Here is a 25983-nt window from a genome sequence, read left to right on the forward strand (position 1 = left end):
CCTGGGCAAAGTCTGTATCTGCTTGCTTCACTCTCACATACCCCTGAAGAGTTAAACTGTGAACACAGAACACCCACACGGCAAAGTTCTGGAAGAGGGTGCGCTTAAACTACTCTGAAATCAGCACTGGTCATAGGAGGCCATGGGCAGCTGAACCATATGGTCTCATTTCTGTGAAGGTGGGACACACAGTATGCCTGTGCTCGTAAAATGTCCCAGAGGGGCCACAGGAGGAGTGGTGTAGCCTACTCAGCTCAAGAGAGGTTTAAAGCACACATGGAGAGGTTCAAAGCACACATGTCCCAACACAAGTAGCCTGGAGAGTGTCCAGCAGAGGGAGCTTTGATAGGACTGTGTGTGTGTGGCAGCAGTAAACCTGTCATTTTCCCTGTAGCACCTTAGCCCTTTGACTTTTTCTGGTCTTCAGTGACTAACAAGAATTGGTGGTTGCTTTTCCCCAACCCTATCTGGCCATTCTGTAGTCCATCTGTCAGACTGTGTACACAGTGCACCTTTCTGCAGTAAAGGTTTCTTTCTTTAAACGGGGTAGGTGGAAGCAGAAGTATAGTGAGTCCAGTACACAATCAAGCAAGTTTTCCAAATTCAGGCCCCAGTCTCTCCAGACCATCATTCCGGGGAGGACCCCACACTTAATAGCATTGGAGTGGCATGTTATGGTAGCATTTGGGGTTGGGGGAGGAGGGGAGTTGAGGAGGGAGGAACACCTTCTGAATTACCCTGCGCCATTCCAAACATACTAGCAGAATCCAGCCCTCAGGCAGAGAAATAGATTGGTTACGGGGAAAGAAGAGACTGAAGAATGCATTTGCAACAGTACAAAAATGTAGTCATATGGAGAATGGCGCTGCCAAATAAGAGACCTATAGGAATTAAACTTTAAAAACTTTCTAATCAAGAGGAGATGAAAGAACACTAAACCTTCTGCCAGGATGGTGGAAAGTCTCAGACGCAGAAGGGGAAAGAGCACACTGACAAGAAGAATGAGGTATGGACTATATCAAACACATACATATATATTTATTTAAGTCTGCAGGGACAGAGATCCTTGGATTTGAATTCTCCGTAGAAAAAAGTTGGGGGAAAGGAGGACACAAAAATCCCTTCCCCTGTCTCTGAGCGAAATAGGGCTAATGCTCCAAAATTCACCAGATTTTGTTAAGTGAACTGAGGTGTTGATTTGCAAAAAGAAAAGGAGTACTTGTGGCACCTTAGAGACTAACAAATTTATTTGAGCATAAGCTTTATTTTCCACTGCATGCATCCAATGAAGTGAGCTGTAGCTCACGCAAGCTCATGCTCAAATAAATTTGTTAGTCTCTAAGGTGCCACAAGTACTCCTTTTCTTTTTGTGGATACAGACTAACATGGCTGCTACTCTGAGGTGTTGATTGTATCCCAACAGCAGTTCTACTCTCTGGCTCAAACATTAACCTCTGTTTAACTGTCTGATGCCACAAAAGCCAAGCAGCATCTCTGGTGGAGCTCCTCGTATTCCCTTGGTGAGTGTTGTGGGCACCAGGAAGAGTGATTAATTCCTCAAGTGACCCAAGGTTGCACTCAATCTGCTAGGTCGCTTGCAGACAAAGGCCATAAATCAGAACAGGAGATGAGTGAGCATTATGCAGACATCCCTCATCATACAGCACCCAGAGAGTGATTAATGGACTGGTTTGCAAGTGATGGGAAGCATGCCTCTGTGATGAACATGCTAAGGACTGAGAACAGAGCTGAGAACATACTGTTTAGTTTGGCAAGGACTTTGCAAAGTTGGAGACTAGCCAAGTGAGAGACCGTCCACTTTGCATTTCAGGTGCTGGAGTTCTTTTGAGACTGGGGGAAGGGAAGAGAGGAAAACCTAACTAACTAACAGAGACTGATTATTACGGTTGCTATTTACTCCATGTTTGTAGTTCTGCACTCAAGAGACTGAAAAAGCACCAAGGCCAGATTAAAGGCACAGGCACGATACGCCTGTGCCTGGAGTGACCTGGTTGTATCAGAAATTCAGTTTTACACTTTTTAAAATAAAACTTTCTAGTCCTCATGGTTTGAAGAAAAGCTTGAAAATGTGCCAGAATGTAACCAAGACAGCGATGTCTACTCGAGCACGCAAACTCTGCTGGAAAGAGCAGCCCTCAGAGCGGTGAATAGCTCCATACATCTAACTGGTGTGTTCGCTTTGAGACCCACTGCTCTGAGAGGTCACCACCACCAGCACTCACAGAGGACTCTGTTTTGCAGTAGAAAAGTTTCGCAGGCTCAGTCCGCCTGCCCAAGCATATATACCTCAGATTGTGGGGCAAGCACTGGAGGCTTCCTACCTCTCTGGAGGGGATGGAGGAAGAACTGCCTTTCCTGAGTGGGAGGGGAGCCCCGCTGTTGTTCCTAAGGGGGCCCAGAGCTGTGGGAGAGCTGCTCAGGGATCACGTCAACGTGTGCCCAGAGCCCCAGCCTTGTCTGAACTCAGCCCCACGAGACATTTCATAAATAAAAAACAGGTCTATGGACCTTCTGACAGCATCTAGGCCACCTACCCCAGCTTTTCCCTGGGAGGGGATTTCAATTCGATAGAATTCAAAACAAAAAAAATTTGTCACTTTCTTGGCAGATAATAAACCCTGCTTGCTCCCTGGACTTCAGTTCCAGCAGGTGCTTTCTCAAGAAAAACAGTGGGAACAATTACACCAGCGCAAAGGCAGCTATTTCGAGCAATCTGTTAAATATGTATGTTGGGGGGGGAGGGGTGGGGGGAGAATCTTTAAAATGCATGTTAGTTACTCAACAGACCAGAATGGTTCAACTGGAGAAAGCCAGAGTCATAGCTATTTTGGTTAAATTCATATTTATTGAGGTCTCTCTCCATTCGCTCATGCTCAGAGCCGGCCTGGGCTCAAGGCCCTGGGGAATCAGTGCTCAGCTGTAACTTCTCCAGTCAGGAAGCCAGTCTAGAGGAGTCAGGGTATTGCTTTCCAAGAGATGCAAGATATTTGCCTTTCCTTTTCCCCCTTTATAATTAATCTGAGAATGGACTATCTAGTTTAGTTTATAAAAAACGTAAATCTGGATATGTTAAGCAAGTCATGTGTTTGATTCAGCTGACCTTCCAATTTTAATAAATCTGTTTAAGATTATTGTTGTATGGGCAATCTCATGCAGACTCCTCAAGGAGAAGAGGACCCATAAACTCAGAGGAGGTGCTGATGGGTTTCCCACAGCTTCCAGAACCTACATCCCCTCTTAATCTTAGTCAAGGGGCTTGGACAGCGGCTTCCACTCTAAGTGGCTTGTATTGCCAACAGTCGGCAAATACGAGGGGAGAAGCAAAAAGGCCCAGGTGGAGACTAGAGCTAGGGGGTAGGTTACAGGCCACTTTCCCCAAATTCACACATGTCTAAGTACATCATTTGGGGAAGGTTTCACTTGCTCATCAATCCTGTGCAACTCTTGTCCTTTGAAAGGGAAAGGAATGTTAGAGATTTAAGATAGTAAGGTAGTGGGGCTGATCTATATTACATGAACAGAATTTGGCACAGATCAGAGATTTAACTCCAAAGAGGGCCGGTCAGACCTTTTCAAATTCAATGCACATACAAAGCACAGCCAAATCTGCTCTCCATCCAAGAAGGATAATTGGGGCAATTTGGATCAGTTTATAATGTATTAATTTGGCCTCAGGTAGGGGAGAAGATTCATGCTAATCACAAGAGGTTGGAAAGTCCAGGTTTCTCATTCTATCAAAGGGGAAGTTTTGACAGCCTGAGCTTATTCTTCCACTCACTGCAAGAGCTGATGGAGGAAGATTGTCAGCATGGAGATCTATTGAGGAAGCCTGCCCTACCAGAAGAAAGAGGAGAAGGGGGAAGAGCCTGTGCGAGTGGGCCTCAGCTTTCTCACAAATCTGGAAACAAGAGCATAGATGGGAACAAGCCCAGCTTTTAGATACACAAGAGCAACTCTGCAGCAGGAACCGAGAGTAACCCCTATTAGTCACTGTTAGAGGGAGGGAGAATCAGTTTTTCCCACCAACCCTCCATAATAAAGAATCAGAGTAAAGAGCAGCAGCAGTTTATTCCTAAAATAGGAAGCTACAGTGGGTGCAAGGAAGCTTGCGTAAGAACAGTTTCACTTAGAATGGTGAGTCAAAACTGAAACAATTGGGAGAGGGGCAGACCTGATCTTTCCCCATCAGCAATGATGCACCACCACAGTGGGGGTGGACTGGCCTATGGAACATGCTGGCATTTCTTTGGTAGTCTCAGAATAGCTAAGTTTGGCACCTGACATCTCATGAGCAGGGACTCTTGATTGCTCCAAACTGGGGCAACGCAGGAATTCAACAGTTCCAGGGGCTTGAGAAATAGGTTACTTGTAAGCATGAGGAAATATGGAGATGGAGAGGGCTGTAGGTTGGAAACAGTTAATAGAACAGAGTTAAAACAAAGGTGTAACTAAATGAGAGCATACTACAAGAGTGAAATGGGCACAAAGTTGGAAAGGGTAATGAACAGTGTGACTGCAGATTAGGATAGGGTTTCCAAATATTGTGTTCTCTCTTCCTCTCTCGTCTATTTAGAATGTAAGCTCTTCGATGCAGGGATCTGTTTTATTTTTGTATTGTTTACTATGGCTCTCTGTGAACATGCTTATGTATGAGCATCCTTAGTAAGTTAAGTTTCTAGTACTTATGCAAACAAAAGCTTCCAAACGTGATCCAACGCAGCTCAGAGTGGTATGGATGGTCCATTCCTATAAAGTAGTAGTTGACTCTGAAGTCTAATGACCATTTAAACATCAGCATTCTAGAGTGATTAACTTCTCCATAGTTAAGGTTACAATGAAAGTGCCACTATGAACCCAATTCTGGTCCTACTTTTCTCAAATCCACAACAATACTGGCTTCAGAAGTGCAAGTTAAACCAAGGCCAAGGTGGAACTTCACCACAAAACCTGATGAAAACACAAATTTATAACTAACATCTGGGGCTCAGAACTCTAGGCCCCTTTCAGTACAACATCTATGCAACTGGCTGTGGCAACAATTGGGAGTGCAAGAGTCCAGCATTCACCATACAGGCATCCAGGGACTGCCCATTTCAGGAGGCTGCTTACTATAAAGAAGGGGGTGAACTACTGTTGTTTATTATTTCTATAATCATCTTCCAAGGAAAAGAAAACACAGAGAAAGGCAGCGGAGGGGGGTTAACCGAAAAAAGAGTAAAACAGCCAGCTAAAACTTGGCCAGAGAATTGCAGCAGCTCAGGGAAGAGGAGGGGTACAGAGGAAATTAAAAATAGAACTGAAGGGAGGAGAGAGGCTAAGGCTTTGTCTACACTGCACTTTCGTTGGTAAAACTTTTGTTGTCAGGGGGCATGAAGAAAAAAACACCCCCAAATGACAAAAGTTTTACCAACGAAAAGCATCGGTATGGAGAGTGCTTTGTCGGCGGGAGAGCTCTGTCCTGCTGACAAAGAGCGGCTACACAGCTGTAGCAGCACGGCTGTGTAGTGTAGACATAGCCTTAGCTGAAAGACAAAAGCTGAAGAGGGCAAAAAAAGTGGGAAATTAAAAATGATCCTACATCAAGGGGAGGACAGGAAGACCGTGAGAGGAAGGGAAAGTGAATCCACCTCATCCCCCCTCCAACTTTCTGTGGGGGTTCCATGGGGGATCTCTCCTTGGTCCCCTTCTCTTCTCCCTCTATGCCTTATCTCCGAGTAATCTCATCCACAAACAAATTCATCTATGCCGAGAACTCACAGATCTAACTCTCTACTGCCGACCTGTCCAAGCTAAAATCTTGCCCTGTCTCTTTCATATCTCTTTGTCCCACATCTAACTCAAGCTTAGCGTAGCTAAAACAGAGCTCTTGATCTTCACCCCCAACCTCTCTGCCTTGTCACTGTTCTCAATTACTGTCAACAGAACCACCACCCTGCCTGTAACCTGGGCATCATCTTTGATTTAGACCTCTGGCTAGGTCCTCATATGCATGCTACATCTAAATCTTAGTGATTCTTTCTGCATAACATTTATAAGTTACGGCCATCCCTATCCATCCACACAGCTAAAACTGATCCAGGCTCTCACTATCTCTATTATTGCAACATCCTTCTCTTTGCCCTTGACAGATGCAATCTTGCCCCCACTTATATCCACTCACAATGCTGCTTCAAAGATAGTTTTCTTAGCTTATCACTTTAAGCATGTCATCCCTCCCTTTGAATCTCACCACAGGTTCCTCCTCCTTTCTCACATCAAACTGTCTTCACTGTCAAGGAAGCCCTTCACAGCCCATCCCCACCCTAACTCATTCACTACTGAAATGTCAAGTCCTGTCTCCAATCAACCCAGGTGCCACCCTCCATTACCCACCCCTGCTCAATTTTTCCAACAAGCACCTTCCTGGTTTCTACTATGCTGCCCCTCACATTTGAGAGAAACTCCCCCTAAACATCCACAAAGTTACCTCAGCCTTCTTCAGATCCCTCCTTAAAACTCTCCTTTGTGTGATACTTACACAAAAAAACTGGACAACTGTTAGGCCTCTAGTGTGCTGAGACCACTCACCACTGCCCGTCATGTTGACTATACTCCTATGGTTTCCTTGTACTCCTGTGTGTTTATCTTTTGTTTGACAGCTCCACATACAGCAGCCAGCAGTGCACACTGCTTTACCCCTCCCTCTCCGGTCACAAGGCAAAGGGCCACCTCTCCCCATATTACAGCTTTGCACAACTGGTAAGTTTTGCCTTTTTTGAAGCATTCTGTAGTGGGTTCAGCTGGAGACAGAATAGCAGACTGTAGTGCTTATGGTTTGTCTAATCATTCCTAAAACAGCAAATCCAAAATGTGAGAAAGCTTGATCTTGTGGGTAAGGCACTGGTATGGAACTCGAAGATCTGGATCCATTTTCCTGTTTGATCTTGGGCACATCTTTCAGTACAGGGATTCTAAAACGGGGTTGGGACTGCTCAGGGGGTCGTGAGGTTATTACCTGGGGAGTCGCGAACTGTCAACCTCCACCCCAAACCCCACTTTGCCTCCAGCATTTATAATGGTGTTAAATATATTAAAAAGTGTTTTTAATTTATTGGGGGGGGTCTCACTCAGAGGCTTGCTATGTGAAAGGGGTCACCAGTACAAAAGTTTGAAAACCACTGATTTAGTATCTGTGCCTCAGTTCCCCACCTATAAAATGGGGATACGATATTATTACTTCCTTTCTTCTACTCTTTGTCTTTCTTGCCTATTCAGTTTATAGGCTCTCACTTCGTACAGCACACGGCATTTAGCACAATGGTGCCCTGACATCAGTTGATACTTGCGTCCATAGATATATAGAGGTGTCAACTATAAGCCACAGCTTGATCGGAGTGGTCTGGTCATTGGCATCAAGCATTACATGATGGGACTCAGACTCTACTGGCTTTGCCTCCATATCAAGGTGTAAAAGAGTGACTGTATTCTGCTCCATTTTATGTATAATAGTTACCCTTGGTTGGGTAAAAGCATGATTGCTCCCTCTCTATCAATTTGGCTTAAACACCAGACTGCTCCTAGCCTGAGACAATCATTGCCTTATCTGCAGTTTGGGCTTGAGAAGTGATGTGGAAGAATTGCTTGCTTATTTTTAACATAAATGTACCCCGAGGCTAGAGACATGAGAGGCATGCCTACAGATCTACGTAATTGTTCAAGACAGACTTGGCAAGGAGAATATTTACAACTCCGTTTAAAAGGTGACTAGCCAGCCTCTATCACAAGCTGCCAGGCATTCCTCAGACAAGAGGAAAAAATCACTTAACATGGATTATAGAGCAGTCTCCTAGGGAAGGAGTGAAAGCTATTTAAAGTGAGCAAAGCCCTAGAGAATACAGACTATAGGGACACGCTTGCCCTGCCCTCAGGGCCAGGGGTGTGGCGGGCACGACAAATTAAATGGCACTGGATGGGGTTTTTTTTGTAGTTCTAACTCACTTTATTCTATTAGCCCACTTTCATTAAAGAAGCAAAGCACTTGCTTCTTCCTTGTAGCCTAGGGTGACCAGATAGCAAGCGTAAAAATCGGGATGGGGGCGAGGGGGGTAACAGGCGCCTTTTTAAGACAAAGCCCTGAGTATCGAGACTGTCCCTATAAAATCTGGTCACCCTATTGAACTCCCAACAGAGCCTTCACATACAAGCCAACACCACACATTCCTTCCCACTCCCTATCCATGACACACATTTTCCCCATAGATTTTTTTTCTCTACTGTAATGGGAAACACTTGCAAACCCATATAACGGAGAACAGAAGCTGTAATTTAGGACTCAGGGAAAAGGAGTCTCAAACCACATTTTCTTCTTTTCTACAGGCATTCAAAGAGACATTTGGATACTGTAATGAGCTGCAGGAAAGCAGTGAGCAGCAGCAACATTACCCCCTTGTGGCAGGAAGGCAACATGGAAACCAAATAAAGTCTAGGAAATCTAAAGGGAAACTAGATGGATGAGATGTTTCTTTGCAGATCTCAAGGCATAAAAGACATTTGCAGACAGGAATCTGCATGTTCCTGAGGGGAGCACAGAAAACATGGGAACTGGGAGACATGGGCAGAAGAGTCAGTACTCTCAAGCCAGCACATGACTCTCTCTAACTCGTTCCCACATCTTCTCATCCCCCAATACTGCTCCTGAGCTCTGCACAGCACCGCCAGAAGCAGCAGACAAAGCTTAAGTGGGTTTGGTTTCATCTCCCATCAGGAACATGAAAAGCATTCACAGCTGTCCCATAGAAAGGGAAAGACACACATTGGCAAAACACTTGTGGGGAGTGCAGGCAGTTAATGCACTGAACTTCATGCTCGTATTTACTTTCGCATCCGAGCTCAAGCAGCACTGGTGCCACAATCCGGATCACAGCCACTTGGTGCCTAAAGCACTGGCTGAATGGAGAGGACAAAATCTTATCCAAAACCCAGGTGGATTGGTTTAAATCAGTGTTTTAAACCACCAATTTTAATCATGACATAAATCAGCAAGCAGGAAACCTTGATTTAAATAATCAATCTTAATCTTGTTTTGCATATGTACTTTAGTTTCCTAAAGAAAATTCATTCTCATTGGTTGGTATAATTTGGTATTTCTTTTTGTTAACCCGCAGACTATGCTATATCTATACACACTTAAGTAATTATACAGCTTATCCATATTCTTAAATTTTACATGTTTTATGTTAGAAAAGGGTGAATGACGTATTTCTAATTTACTAGATGATTATGGTCTTTTATTTGTGGTCAGTGTCAAGCTGTAATTGGAAATTTGAATTCCATCAAAAATGCACAAGAGCAGCATTCTTAAGTTATTAGTTAAACAAAATTACCTTAAATGTGCTGATATAAAAGAAAAATATTTATCAAAATATATTTTGCATTTAACACTAACTGCTTAAACAAAGGAAGTACAGTAGAACCCCATTTATCCGAACCTCCATTACCTGGCTCTCCATATTAACTGAACCAAGCTGACCGCTGAAGCCCCGCCACCTAGGGCTGAAGCTCTTTGCCCATTCTCCTAATTATCCGAATTTTTGATTATGCAATGTTTCCCAATTAGATCAGATAAATGGGGTTCTACTGTATTATCTGTAGTTAGTGAAACTGATTGGTTTTAGTCATTATGTTCTTCAAAATTTAGAACTAGTAGATCTTATCCTCTCCTACCTTGTGTTTATTAAGACTGGAAGAGGAAAACAAGCTTTCCTGCTTCTTCAGCTGGCAATTTAATTGGTTTCTCAACTCTGAATGAGCTAGTCATTGAACTGAACTAGTTGAAGAAAATACTCTGCACTTGCAGAAGCAGCTACTGTGCCAAATGCTGATTTAGCACTTCAACAAACTGTTTCCAGGTTTTTAACCAGTGACTTCCACTAGTTGAAATGGTTTGACTTTCTTTAAAACTTCAAATATGTGCTGCTTGAATATTTTTAAATTTAATTTAAGTGATGTCAATAAAAATGTAAATGTAGGCCTTAACATGGAGTGACAATTTCAAATAGGTTTATTTTTGAAAAGATGCATTTTCAAAATCCAACTTTTAATTTATTTTAACCAGCCTGTCTAGACCGCCCCTCTCCAGAGTCTGCCTACAGTTGCAGTTATCTTCATACACGCAACGTCCACAGATAAAAGCAAGTCTCTCCCTCCCACCTTAATCTGATCAACTCTGCAGTCTAAGCAGGCGGCTTATTTTACACAAGAGTCTGAGATGTCACATATTGCTGGCTTCTCTAACAAACCCGATTCAAGCTTCAGGAAAAGCTGCAAGGAGTGTGAATAGATCCCCCAAGTCACAAGCCATCCCAATGTGTGGCTGAACCTTTATCTGGGTCAGTGAGACTGCTGGGGGTTTAGCTAGATTTGACAACTCATTTTTCCTCATGACATCTCTTATTTTCTCTTTCTGTAATCTCCAATCTATTCCCCTTCCAAACTCCCTACTCGCCAAAACAAACAGCTGAGTGAGGGAAAACTTATGCTCCCTCTTCTAACACAGGGAAAGGAATTAATTATGCCAAGGTCTGAGGGGGCATGACTAAGAGGAGTGGGGAAAAAAACTTGGACTGAATAACAGACCAAGTTTCTTAATGGTAGGATCTAGACAATGAAAAAAAAAAAGTTTCCTCTTGGGCCTGGTCTTCGCTACCAAATTAGGCTGATGTAAGGCAGCTTATGTCGATCTAATTCTATCAGTGTCCACATTCTAGCCTTGCTCCCACTGAAGTAAGTGCTTTACTACACTGATATAACAACTCCACCTCCACCAGAGGGGTAGAGCTTACGTCGTAGTAGGTAGGGTGATGCAGTGTCCTTGTAGACACTGTGGGTTACTTACATCCGTGGTTGGCTGTCATTCTTGTCAATTTCATAGCTCCAGCCTGGCTCACAGCTTGGGCTGTCATCCTGGGGCAGGCGAGGGGCTCCCCACTGTGAGCCAAGTTGGGCTTTCCCCGGGCTCCCCACTCCAAGCTGGGTTGCCCCCAAGCTCCCTGCCTGCACCAAGGCTCCCCACTGGACTCCTGGAGGAGGCAGGGGTAGCCAAGAGCCCGAGGTAGCAGTCGGGCTCTCAGCAGGGTGCTGTGCATGGAGTTGGGAGCCCTGGCTCTCAGCCCCCTACACGGCCCCTCTTAAGTCAGTGGAAGTGCTGGTGAGGATAAGCATCATTGACAGAAGGAGGGTAGTATGGACATGAACCCCCACAGTAATTACTGCAGTGGCTAGAAGTTGACCTAACATAGGTCGACTTAAGTTTGTAGTGTAGACATGCCCATGGAAGGGATGAAGCACCAACACAGGAGTCAATTCAAACTGGACTGGCTGGCTCAGGTCACCGGTCATGGGATAAAGTGCCTGTTTCATCTATAGACTGCTAGTCCAAATCCAGCCAAGATAGGTAAACCACAATCAGACTCATGATGGTTGATCATGTGAGGAGTAGCCAAAGGCGCCATGGAAACTGAGGGTTTTTTTGGTTTGTTTTTCTGCTCTTCTTAGGATTGGTCTCACTAGATCAGGTTTGAGGCAAAACGGCAGGGGACAGCACATGGCAGAAGCTTTTCCTAGAACAGAAGCAGCAGGGCAAGCAGACTTTGGCCTTGGAAGTCATCAAGCCAGCACCTTACACCAGCATCAAATTCACATGAAAATCTTTAAACAAAACTATTGTATACAAAACTCTGAAGATGAGACCAAAAGGGACATTTCAGTACAGCCAAAGGTTTATCTGATTCAAAGAAGGATTAGACAATTATATAAACAGCTAGATCATCAATTACATCAAACAAAGAAATAAGGGGGAATATAAACCCTTCTAATTCAGGGAATAAAAGACAACCACTAACTGATGAGGAGGGCCCTACCAAATTCACAGTCCATTTTGGTCAATTTCATGGTAATAGGATTTTTCAAATTGTAAATTTCATGATTTCAGTGATTTAAATCTGAAATTTCAGGGTGTTTTCATTTTAGGGGTCCTGAGTCAAAGGAGTTTTGTGTGTGTGTGTGTGTGTGTGTGTGTGGGTGGGTGGGGGGAGGGTTTGCAATGTTAGTGTGGGGGGGGTTGCAGTACTGCAGCTACCATGACCTCTGTACTGCCTTCAGAGCTGGGCAGCTGGAACGTGGTGGCTGCTGGCTGGGAGCCCAGCTCCAAAGGCAGAGCCACCGCCAGCAACACCACAGAAGTAAGGATGGTACGGCCACTCTTACTTCTGTGCTGCTTTCTGCAGAGCTGGGCCCTCAGCCAGCAGCTGCCACTCTCTGGCTGCCCAGGTCTAAAGGTGGCAGCACAGAAGTAAGGATGGTATGGTGTGGCATTGCCACCCTTACTTCTGCACTGCTGCTGGCGGGGCGCTGCCTTCAGAGCTGGGTGCCCGGCTAACAGCCACCACTCTCCGGCTGCCCAGCTCTGAAAGCAGTGCAGAAGTAAGGGTGGCAATATCACAACTCCCCTAAAATAACCTTGTGACCCTCGCTGCAATTCCCTTTTGTGTCAGGACCCCCAATTTGAGAAATGCTGGTCTCCCCTGTAAAATCTGTAAAAGCACACAAAAGACCAGATTTCACAGTCCATGACACATTTTTCATGGCCTTGAATTTGGTAGGGCCCTACTGATGAGAGTTAGGAAGAAACTTCCATAACAGTCCACTCCAAGGATTTCATGCACCGTTCTCTGAAAAATTTGGTACTGCCAACTCTCAGGGACAGGCTATTGGGCTAGATGGACCATCTCCCTCATCCACTATTGCAGTTTCTAAGTAACAATCCTCCATTGGTCTGTCTGATAGGGATGGCTTGAACAGAATTTAATCTGACTGTTCAATCACTAAAATTCTAGAACAAAGAGGCCAATCTTGAGGGTTATCAGGAAGTTAAAAGAGAACAAACTCAACTGTGGCTCAATTATTTTCCCCTTCATTCAGCTTTTGCTAACAACCTCCTTTATCACTTGATACAGTAACGAAGTTCACATGTCAGCACTCAGATACTTCTAAGACTCCCACCACCTTGATATCCAAGACAGGTAGAGAAAATACCTAGTGGAAGTATACATGACAAATATAGTATCTATCAAATGCACTGACCCGGAGAATACTTGAGAAACTGAAGCCCAGATTTCACCCACTACCGTTTAGGGCAGCCAATGACACTCTCTTTCTAATCCCCCCTCCAGAATTTTTTTTCCCTCCCAAATTCTTATCATACCATTGAGCTTATCACACAGCAGCTAAGAGTGCAGATCTGAGCCCTGACAGAAGGCCCCCATCAACTCACTTGGAAAGTGAAAGCTGCATGCAACAGTCAGGCTGCCTGTCCTGTCCCATCCTGTCCTGTTGTCATACCAAGCCAAGTGAGAGAGCCAATACACTGTGCTAAATGGAGTTCTCAGCAACATGTCCCTGTTAACAAATGATGCCAGAGCTGTCAGTCAGAGAAAACCTCATTAGATGCTTATTAATGTCCTCATTATTAGCCCAAATTAATTAGTCCAGCACCATCAGAAAAAGCAGAATGTTTCACTCCCGACCTGGCCTAAGGGCAGCAACAGAACCCAGAAAGGGCCAATCTTCATTAATTACTCATTAACTTCTTTGACCCTCTGCAGCAACGACTTCCCTAGCGAGTTACTTCTGTGCCAGACAAGCTAGGCCAAGGAAATCGATCCCACCCACAGATGGTGAATGAAACACACTCCACCTTCTGGTCCTGCTTTATCCTAGGTTTCCAGACAAATTGCATGTAGAACTCGACTGCCCAACAGTGACAGCTGCTGGGGAAACAGGAAAGTGAACAAAATTATGAGAAACCAACTAACTAGCTAGCACAGGGATTTCTTCTAGCCCTAATCTGCACCTTGATACTTTGTGGTCTCTAGCCACAAACCCAAGTACATTTATTTTGTGAGAACAAGGTGATTGCTATGTATAGCTGTTCTCTTGCTGTTGCAGTCCTCATCCTCCCAGCTCCATTTCAATTCCCACCCCCACTGCTCACTATATTACATAGTTTAGATTACGCGAGCCTCTGTGCAGGAATCTGTTATGGTCTTTGAGGTGTCCTGCACCCCTTTGGAATTGAACCAACTAATGAAAGGGGGCCTAGAATTCAGTTATGAAGAACCTGCATTAGTGCTCCCTGTTCTTGGGCTCTGGTGCTCACCAGACCTGGAGGCAGGGAGGTTGGGTGGGGGGTCCATCCTATGACTGGAAAGGGCAAATTAGCGGGTGAGCATTAGCTGGCTTGCCACTGTTCTGAATAGGAATATTATTTGTAAATTTGGGGATAGTGAATGGGGGGAGGGGGAAGAGGAGTGGGGTATTTGTAGGTTGCCCACCCCACTCTGGGGTTACCCTTTTTTTTGGTAACAAGATTTTATGAAACTTCCTTGATTTAACAGCCAAATGGGCTTGTTCCAGCCTAACTACATAAAGCATTTAATGCTGATTTATACCCACTGTTCAGCCAATCCAGCACTCTGGCCCCACTGTTTTATGGTTCACATTCACTTCCTGTTAAGTGTGAATGAACCCACAAGAACAGCCCTGAAGGAGGAAGAGTCTCATGGCAGATGCAGGAGACAGGGACATACAAGAAAGCACAGTACCTAGTTTGGCGTCTTAGCAGTGTCTTCTAACAGGAGCTGAGCCAGGGCTCCTTGCCATAGGAATCCCATGGAATGAATTCCAATGCAAGCCCAAGCATTAGACTGCTTACTCCAAATTCATTTACCTTGGCAAGAAGCATCTGTTTGCACAGGTGAATGATTGACTGAGTGACTGACTGTGCACAGCTGCTACAGCCACAGTGCAGCAGTAACAACCATCTGTGACAGCTAAAACGGCCCAAATTGAAGCACAGGAATCAGAGATGAAAAAGACTTAAGAGGTCACAACTAATCCCATCCCCGCCCCCGGAACCAGAGCAGGATTGCTCTCTATGGTGTGTGCTCCAGTGCAGTTTTAAGTGACACATTAGGAGGCCCAAAATCCCTCCCCTTGGAAGACTATAGAACAGCTTATTATATCTCATTGCCAGAGTGTTCTGAGAGCCTTTTTTTTTTTTTTAAGTTTCACCTCATTACTTCTACTGACACACCACTGAATTGGCCCAGAGAACAGATACTAAGATAGTTAGAAGAAAAGGAGTACTTGTGGCACCTTAAAGACTAACAGATGTATTTGAGCATAAGCTTTCGTGAGCTACAGCTCACTTCATTGGATGTAGCTCACAAAAGCTTATACTCAAATACATCTGTTAGTCCCTAAGGTGCCACAAGTACTCCTTTTCTATTTGCAAATACAGACCAACACGGCTGCTACTCTGAAACCTGTTAAGATAGTTAGCTGTACAGTGGAGATATTATGAGAGGGGAATTATTTGGCCAAGAAAGGAGATGAGTAAAACACACTTGAGTGTCGGTTTCAAAGTTATAATGTTGTAACAAAAACTAGTCAATCCCACCTTTTTTCCCTTCTGTCCTATGAGACCAGAGGGCATTTACTTAAAATCAAGGACCAGTAAATTTAGACCAAGAAAGGAAGTAACCATCATCATGCAGTCAACTTGTGGGAGTCACTCATATAGACAGTCAAAAACTGGGGCAGAGATTAGAAAGAGCAGACTAATTTCATCACCACTACCACCTGCTATACAAATAAACAACAATTGAGATAATCACAGCTCCTGCTTCTGAGAATAAGCTGATTACCTGCGGAGAGAAGGAAAAGAAGAGGATTTCCTTCCATCAAACATCCCTATGAACAATACTGCTCAGCTGGTTACATGCATCAAAGTAGGAGATTTCACCTTTCTCTAAAAGCATCAGGCAATAGCCATTGTTGGAGAAAGGATTAGACAAGCTTCCTCTGAAGTGGCTGGTACAGGCCATTGACAGACAGGATGCCAAACTACATGGACCATCGGTCTGACCCAACATGGCAACTCCTGTGTAATATATCAGAGTGGCTGGACCAACAATCGGAGCCAGCACAGACAGCGTCTGAAGTGCAGATTCAGCTGAGTGGCTCTGCTCCACTTGCCACATCTGAAGTCTGTAAGACACTCATTTTCTAGTACAGCAAATACTAGATTTGGGGGTGATTAATATGACCCTCCTGTGCAGAGCACAGATATACTCTCAGGCTGAGCTCTGAATGCCAGATTCAGCATAATGGGCTCTCTGTAAAGGTGCAGGCTCTGAAAATGGTTTTCAGTTACCTACTTGCTCAATGCCACAAGAAGCAGTGTTTCTCATAGTACGAATATGAACTGCATCGGTTTAATAAAGGTCATGTATTCAAAACCAGCCTGGAAGTGCAATCCTCCCCCATTAAGATAAGATATGCTGCTGCAAGGCCCACCCTAATGTAGCTCCAAGATAAAGCCTTCACCTTCCCGCCCCTGTGGTTGCAGTCTCTGGGCCCACTCTTCATAGGTCACACTATTCCGAGGAAATAAACTATCACTGCTGTTGTTCATGATTGCTATGTGCCAATCCCCAGGGTGGGCACAGCCCATGCTGCAGTCACCATAGTAGATCGGTTGCATGCTGTAAAGTGGACATTGCAGTACATTCCATGCCCAGACATTCCAAGCAGTGTCTCAGTCAGACCACTCCCGAGAGCACAGTTTGCCCAATAGAATTACTATTCAACATCCTCTCTCCCTGCTCCACCCTCTGGACAGTCCACCCTTCCCTTTAATGGGAAGGATCTCTTCCCTAATCCCTCCCCACAGACACACCTTCAGAAGTTACCTCTGATACAGCAGTAATGCCTACTGAAGATTGTGGGGAAGGGGGATAGTTCATCTTTGAGATCACAGATGGCCAAAGAAATGACCAAATCATGAAAAGGTCTACTCTGGAAGCACCAGGCAGCTCAGACTAGATGGGAAGAAGGGTTTAACAACAGACTGAAGAGGAAGGCAATGGAAAAAATGCATCTTACCTCCTAAGCGAATCCTCCTCAGAACTTTCCTCAGGCATTTCCTGGCTTAAGGCCTCCTGTGATACATTCCCAGGTCTGCTCGAAGCTGACTGGCTGTAAACTCTCTCCCAGTGCCCTGTCTCCTGGTTAAAGACCACTCCCACAGTCCTTTCCTCCTGCGGGTTGGAAGAGCTTCCCAGCTGCAGCCTGCTAGAGGTAGGAGCTCTGCCCTCGGTTCTCTCTGCAGGCTGCGCCTGGCTGCTGCTTGGTGGCACGCCATCAAATGTGCTTTGGACCTGCCCTGATGGATAGCTGGGTGTGCTTCTTTCCCAGCGTAGTGTGTCATTGTTAAAGGTCAGCAGATTGTGACAGGCGCGACAGCGGTTCAGGTGGCCCCGAGACAAATTGGAATTGTTTTCACTGCTATGTGGAGTCTGCTGGTGGGAGGGACCTGGCCTATCAGGCTCAATGTTGTTGTTGAGCATTTCTTGAGCCTGTTGCGACTGGCTGGGCTCCCCACCAATCCCTTGATCTAGCTCTTGAAGTCTGTCGTACTCCAAGAAGAACCGTCTCAAGTCACACTGGAGCTCATTGCGGATGCTGGCTGGATTGCTTGGGCCAGCACTACCACTGCTGTCTGCTTCAGCCCCTGGTGCCAGGAAGCCCCTCCCTTCTGTAGCAGATGTATACACGGAGGACTGGGAACCTCCCTCCTGCTGTCTGAGCACTGACAGCAAACTCACTGAAGAGGCACTGGTTCTAGGTGGAGGCATGGCTTCCAACTCCGAGCGAGAGCCCATGTTCAGCACTGTTCTAGTCCAGTCGGACCCTCCTAAGCCAGATGCCATCTCTCTCGCAGACTGGTACCTGGAGGGATGGCCTGACAAGGGTCCACTGAGGGATCTGCGAGTGGGGCCCAGGCTAAGGTTGCGTAGGGTGTTGCCAGCAGTGCTGCTCTGAACAGTGCTGAAAGCAGAAGGCCTGTTAAGCAGACCCTGCTCCTGCTGCGTTGTGGACACCTGCTCTGGGGGTTGGTATGGCTCCGTCTGCACAGAGGAAAAGGAAGTGCCAGTGGCCCCAGAGGAAGTGGAGGGGGCATTTTCCTGGTGCGGGAAGAGAGAAGAAGGAAGTCTTGCACTAGAGCATCGACTGCAAAGGCACAACATCCCCAGGTGCTGACAGCACTCTGTTGTGGGGTAATTGACACGCTCACGGAGCCTGGTGTAGGCTGATGCTCTGGTGTTCTCGCTGGCTGGAGGCAGTGGTGGAGGTGGTGGGGGTGGCGGAGGTGGTGGGGATGGGGTGGCAGAATCTTGCCCAGTGTTTTGCTCTCCCACCTGGATGCTAGAGGAGCGTGAGGACAGCATGTGCAGGAAGTTGTGGAGGAGGGGCGTACGCCTCACAGGCTGAGATTGGAGAATAGAGCGCTGGCGATAATGTGGCATATCTGTGCTATCCACAGGGATCTCCACCTCCTCGTCACTCTGCAAGGGAAATCACCAGAGCTCAGTCACCTCACAGCAGAACCCCACAGTAGTGTTAAAGGGGGCAGGTGATAAAAGCCTGTAGATAGGCATAAAAAAGGACTAGATGTTTGGGGGGGGAGGGGGGACATGGAAAATTACAATAGGATCATAAAAGCAACAAGAGGGAAATCAGTGGGGGGAAATCTACTCAACATCTTAGATGTCTATACACAAATGCAAGCAGTGTGGGGAATAAACAGGAAGAACTGGAAGTATTAGTAAATAAGATAAATTAGGATTTAATTGGGTACACTGGGGACACTTAATGGGGTAAATTTCATGACTAGAATATTGAACAGGGGGTATAGCCTGTTCAAGAAGAACAGGCAGGGGAAAAAGGAGGAAGTGTTGCAGTATACATCATGAACATACACACTTGTTCTGAGGTCCAGAAGGAGGTGAGAGGCAGATCAGTTGAAAGTCTCAGTGAAGGTAAAAGGTGGGGGGGAAGGGAGGGAAGAGAAATAAAGGGTAACATCATGGTAAGGGTCTACTGTAGACCACCAAATCAAGAGGAGGAGGTGGATAAGGTATTTCTAGAACACCACAAATATCCAAAATACAAGACCTGGTAGGAATGGGGGACTTTAACCTCACAGTGAGCTGTTTGAAAACTAATATGGATATTTCCAGTAAGTTCTTGGAATGTACCAGGGACAACTTCTTGTTTCAGAAAGTGGAGGAAATAACCAGAACAGTCAATTTAGACTAGATTCTGAGCAGCAGGGAGGAACTGGTTGTGAATCTGAAGGTGGAAGGCAACTTGGGATCAAAGATTTCATGATTCTAAAGAAAAGAAGAAGAAGTGACAGCAGAAGAATAAGGACAATGAACTTAAAAAAAAAAAAAAGCAGAATTTAAAATCTTGGAGCTGGGAAGGCAACGTAAGGAGAGTTGGCAGTTTCTCAAGGAGACAATATTAAAGGCACAACTGCAAACTATCCTGACGTGAAAAAATTAGGAAGAACAGAAACAGGCCAACATGGTGCTATCAGCAGCTCTTTAATAACCTGAAAACCAAAAAGGAAACTTACAAAAAATAGAAACATGGATGAATTGCTAAGAAGGAGAAAAGACAATACAACAAGCATAGAAGGACAAAAATTAGAAAGGCTAAGGCACAAAATGAGTTACAGCTAGCAAGGGACATAAAAAGCATATGAAGCTCTTTAAATAAATTAGGCCCAAGAGAAAGATGAAGGAAAGCCTAGGTCCAGTATTTAGTGGAGAAGAGCTAATAACTGATAACATCAAGAAGGCAGAGGTGTTTAATACTTACTCTGCTTCAGTCTGCACTAAAAAAGTTAATGGTGTTATTATAAGGAAGAGCCAGCATGGATTTCTCAAGAAACAAATCATGCCAAACCAAAATTTCCTTCTTTGACATGGTTTCTTTCCATAGTGGACAGGGAGAAGCAGTAGATATGATATATCTTGATTTTAATAATGCTTTTGGCACAGTCCCACATGACATTCTTATCAGAAAACTAGGGAACATGGTATAGATTAAATTATTATGACGTGGGTGCACAACTGATTGAAAGACTGTACTCAAAGAGTAGTCATCAATAGTTTGCTGTCACACTGGGAGGGCACATCTAGTGGGGCCCCCCAGTGGCTAGTTCCAAGGCCGGTACTATTCAATATTTTCATCAATGACATGGATAACAGAATGGAGAGTATGCTTATAAAATTTGGAGAGGACACCAAGTTGGGGTTGATTGCGAGGAGAGAACTAACATTCAAAATGACCTTTACAAATTGGAGAATTGGTCTGAAATCAAGAAGATGAAATTCAATAAAGACAAGTGCAAATAGTGCATTTAGAGAGGGAAAAAAATGCACATCTACAAAATGGGGAATAACTGGGTAGCTGATAGTAGTGCTGAAAAAGATTTGGGGATTATAGTGGACCACAAATTGAACGAGAGTCAACAATGTGATGCATTTTTGGGGGGGAGAAAGAGCTATATAATTCTGGGGTGTATTAACAGGAATGTTGTATGTAAGAAGTGGCAGGTAATTGTCCCACTCCAGTTGGCACTGCAGCTGCAGTATTGTGTTCACTTCTGGGTGCCACACTTTAGAAAAGATATGGACCAACTGGAGGGAACCCAAAGGACAGCAACAAAAATGATAAAAGGTTTAGAATCTTAACCTATGAGGAAAGGTTAAAAATTAGGCACATTTAGTCTTGAGGAAAGAAGACTGAGGGGAGGCCTGATTCCAGTCTTCAAAATATGTTAAGGGCTGTTATAACAAGGATGGTGATCAACTTTCTCCATGTCCACTGAAGATTGGACAAGTAGTAATGAGCTTAATCTGCAGCAATGGAGATTTAGGTTAGATATTGGGGAAAACTTAACTAGAAGGGTAGTTACATTCTGGAATAAGCTTCCAAGGGAGATTGTGGAATCCCATCATTGGAGGTTTTTAAGAACAGTTTGGACAAACACTTGTCAGGGATGGTCTAAGTTTACTTGGTCCTGCGACAGTGTAGGGGGCTGAACTTAATGACCTCTTGAAGTCCCTTCCAGGTCTACATGTCTATGATTTTATAAACGTAACTAAACAAAGGGAAGCCAGCTACAGCCCACAGACAGATAAGGACACAAACTTCTTCCAAAAGGAAAGCAGAGACACTATCCTTGGGTTGCATGAAGCTATCTAGCCCCTAATCCATAAGGAAGCCTTGTATGGACCCTGACAAACCCCATACCTTGCAGTTCCACAATACGTCAGCCAACACCTGGCAGATTCAACCCCTGTGGGGCTCAGGCTAACAGTTCTACAGCCTAATCAAGGGCAGTGAAGTTGCAGCAAAATTCTTCAGTCTGATGTCATGAAAAGTGCCAAGAAGGCCTTTGCAAATGTAGCAGGGATGGCTCTGGTGCCCCGCATCCTGCGGCAGGATCAGAATGGAAGTCACTGTCTATAACAACCAGGGGCTGGGAGACTAAAAGTAAAGTCTCATGTGCATGTTCTGAGCATAACACAACAGTGTGCACACGACCAATTTAGATGAGACACAGAACTTTGAACTCAGGAAGGCATCCAATTTTAAGCAAAGCATCAGGCTGCCTAGCAACAAGCTCTGGTTAGCACAGAGCTCCTTGATTGATATTATTCTCACCTGTTGGTTAGAAGGGTTGACAATCGCTGTGAGCAAGTAGTGTCCCAAGGGATCGAACCGTACCAGCCTGAAACAAGAACAGAGTCAGAGGCTTAGTTGTCAGTTGGCATTTCATACTGACAGAGAAAACCAGATGTTCCAGGGATAACAGATTTCACACACAGGTTTATTCGAGTAGGAAGTTTTACATTTCTATAGCAGCACCTCTCATTCTGAAGTATTCCAAAGTCCTTCAAAAATGTCATGTATTAAGAAGTATTCACCCACCCCTTAAATATAGCTCTCTCCAAGGTGAAGACTGCAGCTGTTCAAACAGCATGCAGCAATCCTACGCAACAGTTTAGGAGAGGCAGTTCCCATATCCAGCTGAAACTGCTAGGGAAATTTATGGCAACATAAATAAGTACCCTAGAATTTGGCCAGGAAAGAGAGGTGTTAACATCTCTTGTGGAAGTGCCTGGGGATCTTTAATGACCACGGATTTTTGTCAGGACCATGTTTTTTAGTCATTCAAAAGAATGAACCTCCAGCAGCATAGCACCATTTAGCATCATGCTGGAGTATTGGTTCAGTACGGACTCCAAGGGTAGGAAGCTCTCTTCCCATAGTATCTGTCTCTCCCATCCGAGGAACAATCAGACTTAACCCTGTGTTGCTGGTGAAATCTGAAGATCAGTCTTACAAATGCCAACCCTATGGCAAAGCTGGGAAGGATCCCATAGCAAACAGCCGCCTAACTTATATTTGTTTGTATTTCTGATCTAATCTTGTTCCTTTAGTTTTATTGTTCACAGCCACTGATCCACCAACTGAGCAGGAGCACTGAGAACAATGCTCCAAGTAGCTGAAACCAAGGTCAGGGTGGAGGGGCAGTTACCTTCTGAGTGTCCTCTGCCCCAGAGAAATGGCTACATATTCCCCCACACTATGCCATTTCTCATGCTGGAAGTACAACTGTTCTACTCCCCTGGGAATGAGCACTCACCGGACTCGCTCCATCTCACTGGCTGTCTTCACCACTGCAAAGGGTTCTCGACGACTCCAGTCCCAGAAATGGATCTCATTGGCTGTTGCAATCAGCAGGAGCTGAGCTGTAGGATGAAAAGCCAGGGATGCAATGGCATTGTTGCTGTCTGTGAACCAGCTCTCGCTTCCACCCTGGAGTGGGAAAGGGGGAAATCATCAGCTAATTAACACACAACAATTTTAGGCAACAACTTTTCTCTGTCAATGCCACAGACCCAAACCAGCCCCAAAACTCCACACATAGCATGGAACTGCTGTACTTCTGCTGCAACAAAAGTCATCATCGACTCTCACTTTACACTGTCGTCTGACTCTACAGCCAGCACACAGAGCGCCTGGCAACAGTGACCACAGACACGCAGTAGGTAGTTGTGCCTCAGGTCACCTGTAGAACACCACACTCCAGAGCACTCTGCTAGACAGAACAGATCATTTGTCTGTGCATCAACCACTGGGCAAGTCACCAGTGGAGAAAACAAAAACAACAGCATAGCACTTTTCCTAGGGCAGAGTGCACGTTATTCCCCATGAGACCAGCAACAGAAAAGCAATTTTTTTTATACGAACTGAGAGGGGGTGAGCCCCAATCAGAGCCCTGTGGAGCTCTGAAATATGGCCCACACCACTCATCAATACAGATGTGTGGCCTGGAGAGGAGACAATTGCCAGCATGCCATGTGGCCTGGGTGTTTAAATCAACTAAAAAGTTTGTTGGAACTTTATGGTCTCCAGGAGTTTCATCTCCATATGAGACAGGAGGGTGACTGCAATCTGTTCCATTGTAACACATTTGGTACAGTTCTCAGAAAGCTGCGCCAGAGCAGTTCTCAGCTGGGAAAGATTGGGTGCCTCAAGCGCAGACAAAACTGCTGCACTACAAATACTAAACACTTATGTGTTTCAGGAGAGACTTACATGTAAATCCCAGATTCTAACCTCCCCATCTAGGCACCCTGAAGCAATGAGTCCCGGGATAGTAGGGTGAAAGGTCACACACCACGGTGTGCGCCGATGTCCAACCAAAGAATGGACACACTTGCCCGTTTTCACCTCTGTGATGTAGATATTGTGATTCACGTGGGTGGAAGCCATAAGGGTCCTGGGAAAAGGAAAGGATAGAATTAACGCTGGGGAGGGTGGAGAAGAGAGACAAACAACATGATTCGTTAACTCAACCAGCTCCATCAGAGTATTATTATTATTTATTATTTGTATTAAGAATATGCAGATGCAGCCCAGACTCAGGTACATCCACATTTTAGAAATCTAGCCCCCTCAATTCTGTCACTGAGAGAACCCTACAAATATATAAGGGCTAAAGCTCAGAGACATGGCACACAACCAAATCCTTCCTCCCTCTCACCAGCTGGTCCAGGTCAAATGACACTGAGCTTTCTTCCCTCGTTTTCCAATTCATCCCTCTCACTGCAGTGCCCTCACCTCTCCCCATCGTCCCTACTTCCAAGACATTAATCCTAAATCATTCTGTCCGGCTTTTAGACTATCAATTCCTTCAGGCAGGCACTCTGAGATTTGGCTCAGGGCACTGGTACTTCATATAAATAGTTTTTCGTGACACAGTTTGCTCCCCAGGCCCTCCACCTAACTCCCAGGACAGCTTGGTAGAGCCTCTTCCCTGAACACTGTGCAACTCTGAGGCGCACTCAGAAATTAAGTGCTAACTGTGTATCTTGGGCTGCACAGCTGGATAGATGACTTATGTTCTTCATCTCTGCAGCACAGAAACCTGCAGTGTCACATCTGCTGCCAGCTCCTGGTCTCTCAAGAGGCACGAGCCTACACAACCTTTGCTGGCATAACAAGATGTTTAAACAAGTAACAAAATAGAAGTCAGTTACCTATCTGGGCTGAACGCCAGCAAGAACGTGGAACGTGGGCTGTCTGGTAGCTCAACTTTCTGAAAAAGCCAATGAAGCAGGAAACATGAGTGCCATATGATCACAGTCTCAACTCTTATCCAAACACAGACAACACAGGGGACCCCAAAGGAATAAAGAATTCACTCCCCTACATGTCACCCAGGAACTTGGATGGGTCAGATACAGCACATCCAGGGGCCATATCTGACACAAAGTGGAACATACCACAAAAACACAAATATTAATCTCAAATCCCCACCTACAAACCTACTGGGACAAACCCACCCGCCAGGTGTGTCCTTCTGCCCCATGACCTTACCTTGCCCTCCCATTTCATCCATCGGGTTTTATCCTCCACCAGCTCCTGCAAAAGCCGCTGAGCACCCAAGGCTTGGGTGCCACGTTCTCTGCCCCACAGGATCCGCACAGCATTCTTCTCTGGTACAACCTTCATGGCTCTCAGTAGCCACTGTTACACTAGGGACCGGGATGAGACACCAGCGGGTTCCAAATCACAACAGCCAAGAAGCTACAGACAGGCCATCCACGTCTGAAGAGGTTGACTCATGGAACTCTAGAAAGAGGAGAACTATATCAAAGGCAGCTTTGGCTTGGGTGGAAAGAGGAAGGCTTCAAGACCTCATCCACCAGTTCCACTACCCTCAACCACTACCCCCATTTCCTTTCTTCCATTGTCAAGACCCTGGGTATTTCATGATTCTGCATCCAGAGATTTTAATAACCCATTCCTTGGAGTTATACCCCAGAATCTAAACTTTCATCTTTTCCACAAGGTGACTTGCAAAGGAAGAAAATTGGACTTACTCCCATTTTTGCTTCCCTGCAAATGGGATATAGAATGAAGGCCTGAAAGAGGTTCTCAAAAAAATGCTTGTTCTGTCTTAAAATAAAAATTAAATAGAAAAATAATTAAACAAATAAATATTCAGGTCCTGACTATGCTGGACGAGTTGATGGCTAGAAAATGAGTATAAATGACAACACTGTATGCAGCAAGAGAGTGGAAGTTCAGCTGTTAAGAGGAAAAGGGATTTTTTGTCAGACTGTTTAAAACTCTTGTTTTTTGCTCATACAGATTCAACTCTGACCTGTTAACATTTTGAATACAAGAAGTCTTTGTTAAATATTCGTGACTTTAGTTACTTATTAGAACTCGCAAACTTCTTTTTTGTACTCCTGCAGGTACTCCAACAAAAACAGGGACGATAAGGATTGATGTTCCCAATATATTTTTGTTTAAAATGAAGCAGAAAAAAACCCCAAACCTTTAAAAAGCCTTTGGGGCCTTTTTTGTGCATCAAAAAGAAGCAAAGGACACAAGCTATTTAAAGAAGGCTTTGCAAATCTCTTCTGTAATAAACATTAGTTTCTACCCATTCCGGTTACAAAAATGTATTCTCTAGGTGACCCAAGT

The 25983-nt window shown here is 45.0% G+C and overlaps 1 protein-coding gene across 8 annotated transcripts in view; it reads right to left on the reverse strand.

Moving 5' to 3' along the window:
* Window positions 1–25983, reverse strand: part of AMBRA1 (autophagy and beclin 1 regulator 1) — a 198170-nt gene that overhangs the window by 150073 nt on the left and 22114 nt on the right. For 7 of the 8 annotated variants that reach the window (XR_013346346.1, XR_013346347.1, XM_077818615.1 and 4 more), the window contains 6 exons: window positions 24868–25122; window positions 24528–24586; window positions 23584–23767; window positions 22628–22800; window positions 21643–21709; window positions 17005–18467 (listed from right to left, as the gene is read on the reverse strand). Coding sequence is in view for 6 of the 8 variants with exons in the window: in XM_077818615.1 (XP_077674741.1) it covers window positions 17005–18467; window positions 21643–21709; window positions 22628–22800; window positions 23584–23767; window positions 24528–24586; window positions 24868–25002 (2081 nt within the window). In the remaining 2 variants the exon portion in view is untranslated. Of the gene's footprint in view, window positions 1–17004; window positions 18468–21642; window positions 21710–22627; window positions 22801–23583; window positions 23768–24527; window positions 24589–24867; window positions 25123–25983 lie in introns of those variants that run through there. The other variant, XM_077818617.1, reaches the window with a different exon arrangement.

This window comes from Eretmochelys imbricata, chromosome 6 (genome assembly GCF_965152235.1).
Source record: "Eretmochelys imbricata isolate rEreImb1 chromosome 6, rEreImb1.hap1, whole genome shotgun sequence".
Taxonomy (NCBI): domain Eukaryota; kingdom Metazoa; phylum Chordata; order Testudines; family Cheloniidae; genus Eretmochelys; species Eretmochelys imbricata.